The 14332-nt window shown below is 48.3% G+C and overlaps 1 protein-coding gene across 1 annotated transcript in view; it reads right to left on the reverse strand.

Moving 5' to 3' along the window:
* LOC147684406 (myosin-4-like) overlaps window positions 1-12270 on the reverse strand; it is a 67081-nt gene extending 54811 nt beyond the window's left edge. Inside the window, exons 1-3 of the mRNA XM_086940332.1 lie at window positions 12177-12270; window positions 283-501; window positions 28-171 (exon numbers count right to left, since the gene is read on the reverse strand). Coding sequence (XP_086796458.1) covers window positions 28-171; window positions 283-486 — 348 coding nt within the window. The 5' untranslated portion in view covers window positions 487-501; window positions 12177-12270. The remainder of the gene's footprint in view (window positions 1-27; window positions 172-282; window positions 502-12176) is intronic.
* Window positions 12271-14332: the final 2062 nt, after the last annotated feature.

A 14332-nucleotide genomic window follows, 5' to 3' on the forward strand; every position in this document is an offset into this window, starting at 1 on the left:
CTTTCAAACTTCTCCATTCTTACTTACGTAGATCATCCAGGCTGCATACCGCTCAGCGAGGTTAAACAGCACGGAGGCTTCGTTCAGATGGGTCATTATGACCATGTCTTCAATCTTGTCATACTTGGGAGGATTCTGAGGGTAGACTTGGGTGTCTTTGACTGTTACAGTCTAGGAAGAAAGAAAGAAAGGCAAAGATAAAGTTGGAGTTGAGCAGAGATGTCTGGCTGTGTGATGATGCTAGGCTTGTGTACGCTGTTGTTGGTATAAGATTATTTTTACCCTTCCATCATCGGTCTTCACGGTGACTTTGCCACCCTCTCGGGCCGTGATGGTTCCTTTGACGAAGAGCTCTTTTTCGTCATCTACGAAGCAGGTGTTCTTGGCATCAAATGGCCTGTTTTGGGCTTCCAACCTTTCCTTTTCAGACTTACGCAAGTACTGCGCAGCCTCCCCAAACACCGCCATTTCTGAGTCCGACGACATGACTGCCGACAGTTACTAGGGTAAAAAAACAAGTTGGTTATAAAGAATACATTTTACTCCTGCAAACATACCCCTGCGTATCTTTAAATTTGGTGAATGGGAAAAATGAATGGCCAGGGCTTTAAGTAGGATGAAATAACTGGGGTGTCACTCAAAGGGGCGTGGCTTAAAACACATAAGCTAAAAATCTGTGCTTAGCATAATGTGCCGCCCGACTGGTATTTTTCTGTTTCTGTCATAGCATCCAGATATATGATACAACAAGTCATCATCAATTAAGCTTTATTCAACAGTTTGTCATAAAAGCATAAACCATTACATCAGCTCCCAATAAAACAGATATAATCAGGTAAAATGAGTAGCATCTCTCAGTTAAAAAACATCTATACATTTTTTTTATAAAACAGTGCAACTAGAGCAATAAACACACATGGAAACCCAGCTCATAGTAACAATAGAAAAGGAGCAGTACAATGTTGCTAGTTTTGGAGCCATGATTATGAATAAGTTCATATATGTACAAGTTTCTATAACAATTAAAGACATACACACTAAGCACATTAATCATGATGCCACAGTAGCTTTGGCTCTTATAGTCCATGCCCAGCCTAAATATTTGGCTGCAGCGATATTAAGTGGCAGCCATGTTTCAGAGCGAAGCAATCTTAGCACCTCATCGCATTTCCTTGTCCCCAGGACTCGACAAATAGGGGCCAGCCATATTCGTCTTGGGCGAATATAGGTGGGGCAGGCAAATAGCAAATGAGCCAAAGACTCAGAGGTATCCTTGCAACTAGGACAAAGAGTGTCCATTGAGGCCTCCCACCTTGCGGTAAACAGTTTGACTGGGAGCGCACCTACTCTCAATTGAAACACGAGCTTTCTATCTTGTTACTTTGTGATAGCATCCTAGTAAGGTTTTAAGTTTTGGACTGGTTTAACCATGAGGAATTGGCCCGTCAGAGTCAAGGGGTGACTTTTCCTATATGTATTGGTATCTACCCATCCCCAGTATATTTCCTTCATTTGTTCTCTGGATGGGAACCGGGCGTTCTCAGGGTTTTCCCACAGGGCCACCAAACCAGTGTTTAGCATAAGTGATCTAACCTGCTGTAACCATGAGATCTTTTTTAAACGGTCACAGCGTATCAGATCTTTAAAGCCCTTAGCATAGTGAGCCAGTTCCGGGGTTGTCCAGATTCTCCGCCAGTACATCAAGGGGCGTAGTCTAGCGCTATCCGTGAGTGCATTCCTTCCTAGATCGTAGAGCATGGGCTTTACCAGGGTGCTTTGCGGAAGATTCGCTAATTTTCGAAAGAAGCTATTCTCCGCTACAGCCAATTTAGACAGGTTATTAAAGCCCCAAAGTTCTGCCCCATAGAGGACTGCGCTAACGACTTTCATATTGTAAATAGTCAAAGGAGGACTTACTGGCTTGGTAAGGTATGCATTAAATTCGGACAATATGGTACCCCCTAACTGGCAATGTTTTAATGTGACCATGTCCAGATGCTTATCCCACTTCATATTATCCTGGATAATAACTCCTAGGTATGTGAAGTCATTCACCTTCTCCAAGGGATGCTTATTCAATAGCATTACTCCTCCTGAGGATCTTTGCGGGTTGTATGTCATGTATTTCGTTTTTGAGACGTTTATCTCAAGACCCTGTATGTGACAAAATTCCTTAAAGAGAACTAATGCTCGCTGTAAACCACTTGGAGATTTTGCTATTAAGAGGGTGTCATTGGCGAATATAAGAATTGGAATTCTTACGCCCGCCAATTTAGGTGCGTCCTTTGGAGTGTCCTCCAAGAATTTTGCAACCCCGTTTATAAAGATGGAAAACAAAGTGGGGGCCATAACGTAACCTTGTCTCACCCCCCTGCCCACTCTAAATGCGGGAGTAACCTGGCCCTGACTTCCCCACCTAATCTTCGCATAGGTGTCCTCTTGGAGACCAGCTACAAGAGATAATAGATCTTGGGGCATCTTTAAATCAGACAAAACTCTCCACAGTGTATTTCGAGGCACTAGGTCAAAAGCTGCCCTTAGGTCTACAAAGGCAGCAAACAGGCTGCATTTTTCCAGGACCACTGTTTTCCAACAAAGGAAAGTGAAGCGAAATGTCTGATCAATAGTGCTTACGCCTGAACGGAAGCCTGCTTGAAGGGGGGATAGGATGTCCTGCTCAATAAGCCAGTCCTGGATTTTATCTAAAACAAGGCGACCCCTGATCTTTTGGGATTAGTCAATTAGACTTATGAGTCTATAATTTCCCGGATTGGATTTATCACCATTTTTAAATATTGGGATGATCACAGCACCTTTCCAAGACTCAGGTATCGGTGCACCCATTGCAATTTCATTCATTAGTAGTAAGATGTAACAGCTCCATATAGTTTTATCATGGAGAAAAATATCGACTGGAATGCCGTCAGGGCCTGGCGCTTTACCTCCCTGCAGGGTACCTAGTGAAATGTCGACATCCATTTTTAAGAAGGCAGGGTCGTCATAATAAACCCATGGGGGGGCAGACTGTTCCTCGTCAACATTACTAGACTCATATTGTGATTCAAAGTGCTTGACCTATTGATCTTGGCTCACATAATTGACTGGTTCTGCATGGGTCCCACCTCTGCCCCATTTTACTACATCCCAGAAGAGTTTCTGATTTTTATTTTCACAGGCTCTTTTAAGTTCCTGCCACCTTTTTTCATCCCAAGATTTTTTTGCCATCTCCTGGGCTTTCCTATATTTATGCCTAGAATATCGAATTGAGGGAATATTACCACCCTTAATTGCTTTCCCCAGGGAGCTATGGGATTCTTTTCATTCCTTATTAAACCAGGCACTTCCCTTTTTCCGGATGGTACCATTATTTTTACCAGTCTTAAGAAAATAGGTGCAAAGCGTTCTAAAGAACTCCCTGTGGAATCTAATAACCTCCTCAGACGAGGCCCTATTAAACAAAAGTTCCTCCATGACTGAAGTTGCATTAACTGCATCTACTGCCAACATCTCTAGAACTTCCGGTTTTACTAGGAGAATAGCCCATTTCAAGCGCCTCATATTATTTGATGGAATTGGAACAAGGGTTAACAAATCCCCTTCAGAGGGAGATGTAACTATGTCTGCTCTAATTTCAAAGACCACAACTAGCGGGTTGTGATTGCTATTGATGCGAACAACAACACTCATATCTCTTAGTTTGTGCCATAACTGAAAATGTATTAAAACATAATCAATTCGGCTTTGACTGGTGCCATTGTTAAATGTGGGCGCACCGTCTTTGTCTGACTAAGTTCTGCCATTTGTGGCCCTCAGGCCTTTCTCCATACAGAGTGAATTCATCTGAATTATGGCTTCTGTCTATTTTTTTACGGGAATTAGTTCTAATTTCGGGATATTCCACAATACATCTTCGAGATCATAAAAATTAGAAGTCCCGTTTAAAATGGGTTCAAATGTCGGGTTAAAATCTCCTGCTAACATTACATCTCTGCCCCTAGAATGCTGGTCAAGCAGTGAGTCTAGGGAGGCCATTACATCCGAGTTCTTTCCCTTAGTGCCCCTCGCAGAGATGTTATACACATCAAGCATTTTGCCCTCACCCCATGTGAATCTAAGTATTAATATGTCCATACTGTGAGATTCTAAAACCTTCCCCACAAAGCCAACATCTTGGCGAACCCAGACTGATAGACCGCCCGATGGCCCGCCTTTACCACCTGCAATTGCTGAAACATAAAAATTCAAATAGCCCACACAATAGATCGTTTACATTGCCCAAGTTTCCTGAAACAGGCACAAATCATGCCCAGAAATAAAAGATTGCCATTCAGGGGAGCTGGTTTTGGAACCCAAGCCCGCTATATTCCACGACAGGACAGACAAAGAGGTCATTGATGTCCTCCCTGAGGGCAATACAGACCGGGTGTTAGGCGGGCCATTAAATGTATCACTTCCTCCCTTATCCAGTATTATCCTTGCCTCAAGGGGAGTGGGACTCGAGAAGATGACAGAATCAATTAACCCCAGTACTTCCGTTGTTGGCAATAAGCTGTTTGATGCCATTCAACAAGTAACATAATACCTACAGCAAGTCAGGACTATTGGCTATGTCAATGGTTGTTAGTTGCATGAGATAAATAAGCAGCAACTATGGCTTGTATATAATATTGAAAAAGCTTCCACTTAAAGCCCTGGGGACACCACGACAATGTTGCTGCTCCTGACTTTCACAGAGAGAAGGGAAATCAGAGGAAAATGACTCTCTATAAAGGATTTCCCTTCACCTTTCAGCTGGCATGACGTCATGCCGTAGCATCTCCACTAGCGAGAAGTGAGCAGTGTGCGCATGCGCACATCCATGTGCCTGCTGTCACTGCAGTCTGAAAAAAACGGCCTCCAGTGTCTGAGCACAAAACAGAGCCCGATAGAGACCCGTTTCGAGGCCTCCTTTAAAAAGCTGCCTGTACTCAGCACCGGTGGGACCCAGCCCACTTAAAGCCATGTGAATGGCCTTTCATCCTTTGCAAATTATGTGTATTGGATGAAGCTCAAAATATCACCAATAACCTATCCCAGATCAATTGGTCAGCTTAGTGCAGAGTGGTACTTCTGGGTTGGTGGTTGAGTTGGACTCTGATCAGGTAAAGATAAACGCTTGGTATCATTTCCAGTCTGTTCAGAGGCCTGTGTGGGATGAGCTCATGGTTTCTGTCCACTTCTCTGTGGATAGAAGTCCAATTCACCAAAGCCACCCACAATTCCCTCTGATTGGACCCCTGTGGTAGTCACTGCAGAGAGGCCAGCATTGATGTAGCTGGAGCCTGGATGGGCCTCTGCAGAGCAATCATCACCTTTGCTGTGCTGCAGCATGCGTGAAGCCTGCTGCGCTTGAAATACCTGGTGCGTTTCCAGCGCTCTCCCCCCTGCACCTTGCAGCACACTGAGGGGCAGATTTACTACTTCTGGCGCATCTCTGCTTATCAGCAGGGAAGCGCCAGAAGAGTTCCGATACATCTGCCCACCCGTGCCCCACCACTGTTGTGCCGCATGCGCACCATGGCGCACGGATGGGCAGATGCGTGTTGCATCCCCGTCGGAAAGACGGCGCATTACTGGAGTTGCGTTGCAAGCGCAAGGCAGCTCCAGCAAGGCTCGGGGGTGCCCTATCCCTAACATGCTGCGTCAATCCTTACGCCTTGTTGATTTCACTCAGCCACTTTTAGGAGGCGTTCATGTGCCAGAACGCCCCCCCCCCCCCCCCCCCGCCGGAACGCCTCCATGTAGCGCAGGGCTTTCCAACGTGCGTCACGTTGGAAATACTCCGCAGCATGGCGCTGGATTTGCGCCGCCGCTGCGTCACAAAACTGACGCAACGGTGGTGTAAAAGAGGCGCAAGGGGCTTGTCAATCTGCCCCTTAAAGCTCACACTGTCCCTGAAAGGGTTCAATCCTTACTGTGTGTTGACTCAGTGGCGGCTGGTGGACTTTGGGAAAGGTTGGCCTTATTGTAACTATCCAGAACACTAAGATAACTAATCTTCCAAGGAAATCAGACTAAAATGTGCATTAGGTGCAAGAATCTTTAAATAAATGGACTAAAAACTATAGATTGTAGAGGGAGTTTAATTAATTTGGATATATGCTCTCAAAGTAACTTTTGTAAGTTTACGAAACATAAATACCATCTTCAGTCGTGGATATCGTCACATATGCTGACGATACCCAACTAATAATCAATCTCTCCAATAATCAGGCTGAGGATGCCACCAATTTCTCCAACTGCATGCGATCAGTAGCAGACTGGATGAATAACAACTGCCTCCGCTCCAATAGCGATAAAACTGAGCTATTGATGGTTGGCAAGTCCTCCTCTGCTTGGTCGCAGGCTTGGTGGCCACCAGAACTCGGAGTAGTTCCCCGTCCAGCACTTTCCATTAAAATTCTTGGGATATGGTTGGATGCAGAGCTCTCCTTCAAACAACAGATCAGCAAAATTACGGGCAAATGCTTTGGTATACTAAAAAAACTCCGTAAAGTTCTTGATCTGCTCCCCATCAGTGCTAGGAAGACTCTTGTTCATGCCCTAGTGACTCCACATTTGGACAACGGTAACGCCCTCCTTTTGGGACTGAGCAGGAAAGGCTTACACCAATTACAAAGCGTACAAAATGCTGCAGCCCGCATGGTACTCAACCTCCCGCGCAGGGCATCTGGCATATCAGCATTACAAAAACTTCACTGGCTCCCTATTGAGGAGCGCATCAAGTTTAAAGCTCTCTGCTTTGCACACCGCATTGCCCAGGGTAAAGGACCATGGTATTTGCGCAACCTCCTGACCATACATCGCCCTACCCGGGATCTCAGATCTGCGGGAGCAATGCTGTTTCAAATTCCTTGTGTACGCAGGAGCAGGATGGGAGGCAACTCCTTCCGCTATCTTGCGAGCAAGCACTGGAACAATCTCCCCCTCGACTTGCGCATGGAGCCTTCTGAAATATTGTTCAGATCTAAACTAAAAACCTACCTCTTCCCAAAGGAATAACTGATTCGGATTCCCGGGACGCAGTCTATCCCCTGTCCTCGGCCTCTTCAGGGAGCAGTAGCACTTCTTAGCGCGGGGACACACTGTCTTTAGTGTAACCATGCGCTCTATAAGTGGTTTTATTATTATTATTATTATTATTATAGTCTTGTCAGCCACCTATATCTAACAAATTTCCTTTTCTCACCCTGCTTCTACCAGATGGAGTATCAAACATGATTCTATACATTGAAAGGGGCTGAATTAGAAAAAAACACAAGTGTCAGAATCTCAGCTTTAGAAAGCAGACCTATCCCTCAGTTGAATGTTGCACAGTAAACATAAGTTCACGTCATTCCTTAATTTACGCTTGCATTTTGAAGGGTAATGTACTGTGTCTGGTCGTTGACTGTAAAGTGCTGTCCTGCAACAAGGTGGAGTGTGCCATATCTTTTATGGTAAGTGCTTCTAGGCAGAGAAGTGCTGCTGGCGACCCCACAGACACCATGTGATCTTGTAGACTATACATAAAATGCACCTGTCTACAATTTCCATCCCCTTTATTGGTAACCTTCACAGTATCAAGTCAAATGCAGCTTTGCAGAATGGCACATTGAAGCTGGGTCTATGCCCCAGGAGGTGCCCGGTCCCCCCATGGACTACAGAGGCTGATGCCCACCGTACTGAGAAGTTCCATGAAGGGATTGATTCGGTGTCCTTGGCAGCCCCTCCCAGAAGGTGTTCATCATCTGGGACCAGATTGTCCTAGAAGCTGGGTTTCATGCCCCAAGAGGAGCCCGGTTCCCCTATGGGCTACAGAGGCTGATGCCCACCGTGCTGAGGAGTTCCATGAAGGGCTTGGCTGGATGTCCTTGGCAGCCCCTCCTAGAAGGTGTTCTTCATCTGGGACCAGATGGTCCTAGAGGATCACGCGTCATGGACTGATAGATATCGCATTTTGATCTCCCAGGTGATGGAGCAGGGCCGCGCGTGCTGTTGGTGACAGTCACTCCCCATGCCTGGGTCCAGGCTGGAGTACTGAGTACCTGGCGTATGAGCTCCAACTACAGGCGAGTGTCGGTGCAGCCTCCGCCCAGAGTACTGAGTGCCTGGGGAATGAGCTCCCACTACAGGCCAGTGTCAGTGCAGCCTCCGCCCAGAGTACTGAGTGCCTGGGGAATGAGCTCCCACTACAGGCCAATGTCAGTGCAGCCTCCGCCCAGAGTACTGAGTGCCTGGGGAATGATCTCACACTACAGGCGAGTGTCAGTGCAGCCTCCGCCCGGAGTACTGAGTGCCTGGGGAATGAGCTCCCACTACAGGCGAGTGTCGGTGCAGCCTCCGCCCAGAGTACTGAGTGCCTGGGGAATGAGCTCCCACTACAGGCGAGTGTCAGTGCAGCTTCCGCCCGGAGTACTGAGTGCCTGAGGCATGAGCTCCCACTACAGGCGAGTGTCAGTGCAGCCTCCGCCCGGAGTAATGAGTGCCTGGGGAATGAGCTCCCACTACAGGCGAGTGTCAGTGCAGCCTCCGCCCGGAGTACTGAGTGCCTGGGGAATGAGCTCCCACTACAGGCGAGTGTCAGTGCAGCCTCCGCCCAGAGTACTGAGTGCCTGGGGAATGATCTCCCACTACAAGCGAGTGTCAGTGCCGCCTCCGCCCAGAGTACTGAGTGCCAGGGGAATGAGCTCCCACTACAGGCCAGTGTCAATGCAGCCTCCGCCCGGAGTACTGAGCGCCTGGGGAATGAGCTCCCACTACAGGCGAGTGTCAGTGCAGCCTCCGCCCGGAGTACTGAGTGCCTGGGGAATGAGCTCCCACTACAGGCCAGTGTCAGTGCAGCCTCCGCCCGGAGTACTGAGCGCCTGGGGAATGAGCTCCCACTACAGGCGAGTGTCAGTGCAGCTTCCGCCCTGAGTACTGAGTGCCTGGGGAATGAGCTCCCACTACAGGCCAGTGTCAATGCAGCCTCCGCCCGGAGTACTGAGCGCCTGGGGAATGAGCTCCCACTACAGGCGAGTGTCAGTGCAGCCTCCGCCCGGAGTACTGAGTGCCTGGGGAATGAGCTCCCACTACAGGCGAGTGTCAGTGCAGCTTCCGCCCTGAGTACTGAGTGCCTGGGGAATGAGCTCCCACTACAGGCGAGTGTCAGTGCAGCCTCCGCCCGGAGTACTGAGTGCCTGGGGAATGAACTCCCACTACAGGCGAGTCTAAGTGCAGCCTCCGCCCGGAGTACTGAGTGCCTGGGGAGTGAGCTCCCACTACAGGCGAGTGTCAGTGCAGCTTCCGCCCGGAGTACTGAGTGCCTGGGGAATGATCTCCCACTACAGGTGAGTGTCAGTGCAGCCTCCGCCCGGAGTACTGAGTGCCTGGGGAATGATCTCCCACTACAAGCGAGTGTCAGTGCAGCCTCCGCCCAGAATACTGAGTGCCTGGGGAATGAGGTCCCACTACAGGCGAGTGTAAATACAGCCTCCGCCCGGAGTACTGAGTGCCTGAGGCATGAGCTCCCACTACAGGCGAGTGTCAGTGCAGCCTCCGCCCGGAGTACTGAGTGCCTGGGGAATGAGCTCCCACTACAGGCGAGTGTCAGTGCAGCTTCCGCCCGGAGTACTGAGTGCCTGGGGAATGAGCTCCCACTACAGGCGAGTGTCAGTGCAGCCTCAGCCCGGAGTACTGAGTGCCTGGGGAATGAGCTCCCACTACATGCGAGTGTCAGTGCAGCTTCCGCCCGGAGTACTGAGTGCCTGGGGAATGAGCTCTAACTACAGGCGAGTGTCGGTGCAGCCTCCGCCCGGAGTACTGAGTGCCTGGGGAATGATCTCCCACTACAAGCGAGTGTCAGTGCAGCCTCCGCCCAGAGTACTGAGTGCCTGGGGAATGAGCTCCCACTACAGGCGAGTGTCAGTGCAGCCTCCGCCCGGAGTACTGAGTGCCTGGGGAATGAGCTCCCACTACAGGCGAGTGTCAGTGCAGCCTCCGCCCGGAGTACTGAGTGCCTGGGGAATGAGCTCCCACTACAGGCGAGTGTAAGTGCAGCCTCCGCCCGGAGTACTGAGTGCCTGGGGAATGAGCTCCCACTACAGGCGAGTGTAAGTGCAGCCTCCGCCCAGAGTACTGAGTGCCTGGGGAATGAGCTCCCACTACAGGCGAGTGTCAGTGCAGCCTCCGCCTGGATGGGGCTGAAGCCCCAGTGCAGAGCTACAATTCTAGGGGGTCCCCTCAGAGACGTTTTAAGGCATGGCCAAAGTGGGCCCTGGCCCACAGACCAGTCTTCCACGGGCCCCCCTGGTAGAGCTAGCGCCAGTGTCTTGCCCTGATGACCGTGAATAATTCTTAAACATATTGTTTTAAGTACGATTTTCCTTTAATTTAGTTTTAATGTGGGTGGTGTATGGGAGGCTATTACAGACATTTTGCAGAGAAATGTTTACATTTTTCCACACCATGCAACATCTGATTCTTTTCTATTAGATCATAAGAGGACCTCACATGTGATAAATTGAAGGGGGGTCACAGAGATTATTTGCAATAATATTAATTATCTGATTATGTATTATAAACTTGAAAACACATGCCACTACCCATGAATATTAGATGTTAAACACAATTATAATTTGGACCAGTGTCCCACAGGGGGCATAAAAGAGCTGAAATGGGATCATAAATTCAAAGCTGATCCGAGCAAGGCCCCCAAAATACTTTGGCCCAGTGCTCCAAAATTCTTAAGATGTCCCTGCGCCCCCTCGATGTGTTTCACTGCTTGGGGAGGGGGGGGGGGGTCTGAAAGCTGCAGAGAAGGCTCTTGAAGGAAGAGTTTCTTTAGCGCATTCCGTTAAATATGGGACGCGGCACCGCAAAGACTGACCACCGCACAAGAGTTACACCAATCTGCCTCACGATGAGAGAATCCCAACTGAGCCCATTAAAGTCTCAAAGTTACGGCCCCATGAAAGTCAGCCAGGTCCCATAAATAAATAGTTAACGACCCAGAAGCAGCTATTTAACTAGCAGTGGCATCTAAGCGCTGTAATAAAAGCCTCTTAATAAGGCGAGAGTCGCCTTCAGCCCCCTGGAGGGATGACTGCTGATCCAGCCTCAGAGACCTAACTGGGAAGCAAATGACAATTTGTCTCACACTGAACAGGTGCCAGGAAGGGGGGGGGGGGGGGGAACCTCAGCCCAGGCTCCTGGAAGGTGCACTACAGTAGCTTGTTAGATGAGACTGTGTGCCCCTCCCTGGTTTCACCGTATGATTCATACTTCATCTAAAGCTCTTGAGAAATGTGACATTCCAGTGGGAGGAAACAAGGAATAACCTTTACTTTCATACGGACGGTTTTTTCAATTAAAATAAACACGGATTTTCTGATTCGTGTCATACAGAGTTGTTGAATTTTTGAGATTCTGAGGTGTTCCAGGTCGGTCTTAGAAGTTGGCCTCTTAATATGTGCTATTTGCGTTTCCTGGATATGCATTTGGTACATGCATAGCACTCTAGTGACATCATTACTCTAAAGTAATGGTAGAGTATATTCTTCACTTTGTAGCTCTCCCACTGGTTCAAAAAGCGAAGAAAAGGTATCCACAGATCTCACAACTAGTCGTGGGGGTGTTCTGTTTTGTCCAAGAGTGCATTTTAAGGGTGACAGTGTGCTGCCCAGTTTTTCTCGATTAAACTTCTTTCCCAGCCCCATGTACCTTCTGCTATTAAAGTCTAAACGTCAGAGGTTTGGAAATAGTGGGGTTTTGTGGGAGTGACTGCATCCCAGACCCATGGGAATGGCCTCTTGGCCCGAAGCGCAGCAAGTCTGGACTTGGAGTGCAAACGGTGTCCTAAACTTTGTGGGTGCTTCTTTCAAATGAAGGAAGGCGAAGCTACGAAGATCTTTTCTTGGTGGGAACATTGGCAAGTTATCTGTCGCTCCTCCTCACACCATCGATGGGAGGCCTCACCTGAGTCTGAAGGCTCTGTGGGTGCTACCCTGTGCACCCTCACACAGGCTGTAGAGAGGCTTCTCTGCCCTCCAGCCTCGCTCACTTCTACGCGCTTTTGTATGCAGCTCAGCACTGAATACCCCGTGCACGGACTACAAGGGGAGTGTAAACCTGTTGATTCATGCGTTAACGTCCACCTCAGTGGACTCGAGTCTTACCTCCCAATGCCTTTAGCTTCAGAAACCAAATCCTTCCCGGAGCCCCTGCAAAAAAGCAAGCACGGTACAGTAAGTCCTTCCGATCAAACATCACATCACAGTTTGCTTTCGAGCAGCTTGAGCTACGTGCATGCATTTCCACTTTAAGTTAGGAATGCTTCATTTTTGCCACAATGCTTAGTTTTGCTCGGACTCGGTGTGAGGGGAAAGGGTGCCTGAGGGGATGAAGGGAGCCTGGAGTGAGGGAGTTCTTGCGAGGTACCTTTGCTGCACACCCTCAAACGAGCTGTAAAACGACTTAAATCAGCGCCCAGGGCTGCTGCACTTACCGTAAAGTCTGAAGCTGCAGCAGTGGGCCGCCATCCCTTCTTATATACAGGCCCATCTGCTGATTCAGCACGGGTGACCTTCTACTGGTGGAAATCAGAAACCGAATGCGACAAAATCAAATGTACACTTAACTCTATAAATAACAGCTGCAATTAAACATGATCGTGGATGCCAAGTGGCGGCGGCTATAATATAGATAGAACATTAGTGATGCCGGAGCTATGTGTGCACGTATGGGGCTCAGGAGCCTGCCTATGCCCGGAATCTGAGGCGTTTACAGCATCCCTCCTAATGCAGCTGATGGAGGAGGCGAGCCACCCAGGACCTCTGCTGTACGCCGGAGGGAAGTCCAGGGCTTCATTTGTAAAAAAAAAAAAAAGTAAGGCCCAGGGCTCTAATCAGGAGGCCACTGCATCTTGCACTACCCATCGCCACTGCTAGCGTTGCTAATGACATTACCTGCACAACCACTAACCAGCACACAGCTACCAGTGTGACAATTCAGACTATTTCAGGCCCCAAAGCTATGAAACTAGCTTGGGCGGCAGGTATGAGCTGTTTTTAATTCATACGGAATAAATAAACAGTTGTTGTTCTGCTCATCTCTCAATAATACTAACAGGGGCACCATGAGACAGCTGTCATAAGTGCTGGTCTCTACAATTAAGTGTCTGTGCCAACAATTAACTGCTGGCACCGAGTACCGGAAACCACTGGCTCACATTAAGCACTAAGGGAAACAAATCCATCTAAGCAATATTAAATAAACTCTTTAGAAAGCCAAACGCCTTAACCAGAAGCACAGCTTTCCTCTGTTTGAATCTTCGGTCAGGGTGAATGTGGGGGAGCTGGAAAATCTTTCTCTAGGACCCCATGTATGTTGTCATCCCAGCCTTAACTATCACTTCTCCTCGATCGTCCTACGAGGCCTTTCATCAGTTCTTTTCCCCCTGATTGGGTTAAAAACTATGGGTTTAAAACACCTACGGCAGAGTTCCTTGTGTGTCTAGCAGTTTTCAGTGAACAGTGAAAATGTCAAGATACCTCTGGTGATTGATGTTCCTAAGGGAGAGAGGTCGGGTGTTTTGTCGTGTGGCACTTGAGTCTCACCATAAAGTAGTGCAAAGGATAAATATGTCTATTGCAAAGAACATGTACCATGCAGATCTCAAAACTTTTTTATATGTGGATAGCACAGCGAGCCACTGCTTTTTCCATAAAGGTCCTATTTTTACTTTCAGTTCATAAGTTGACTATCCTTATATCGCACACTAACCTATAAACTGCCATTAACCCTTTTCCAGGGGCCGTCCGACATCACAGTGGCCGTGTGTGGAGGATGGCCGGGAGCCCTCCAAATCTTTCCCACCCATTATTTCACTGCACCACGGCGGGTTAAAGAGCTGCTGATCGTACAGCTTAGAACTTTGGGCCTTATTTATGAGGCCTTACGCCGGCGTAGCATCACTTTTTTGTGACACTGTGGTGGCATATTCAATGCGAGAAAAACTAAGACGTGTAAAGGGTCTAAGGGAATGTTTTAAGACCTGGCGTGGATATACTCCCCAGTCACAAGCTAGATACAAACCACAGTATCCACGGGTCTATTCATAAAGACATACTAAATTTCTATGTGTTGGAGCCACATGAGACCTAAGGAACCCGTAACCACTAACCTATACACCTCTTGCAGGCTACAAAGAAATATCCTTTAAAAGAACGGATTCCCATCACGCACCATTGGTGACATGCTTCATCATCTGGGTCTCCTCCTAGTAACACACTAGTGTCACTAAGGGCTACAACCCTTTCAAAAGGAAAGGGGA

The sequence above is a fragment of the Lissotriton vulgaris genome, chromosome 10, assembly GCF_964263255.1.
Source record: "Lissotriton vulgaris chromosome 10, aLisVul1.2, whole genome shotgun sequence".
Lineage (NCBI taxonomy): Eukaryota > Metazoa > Chordata > Amphibia > Caudata > Salamandridae > Lissotriton > Lissotriton vulgaris.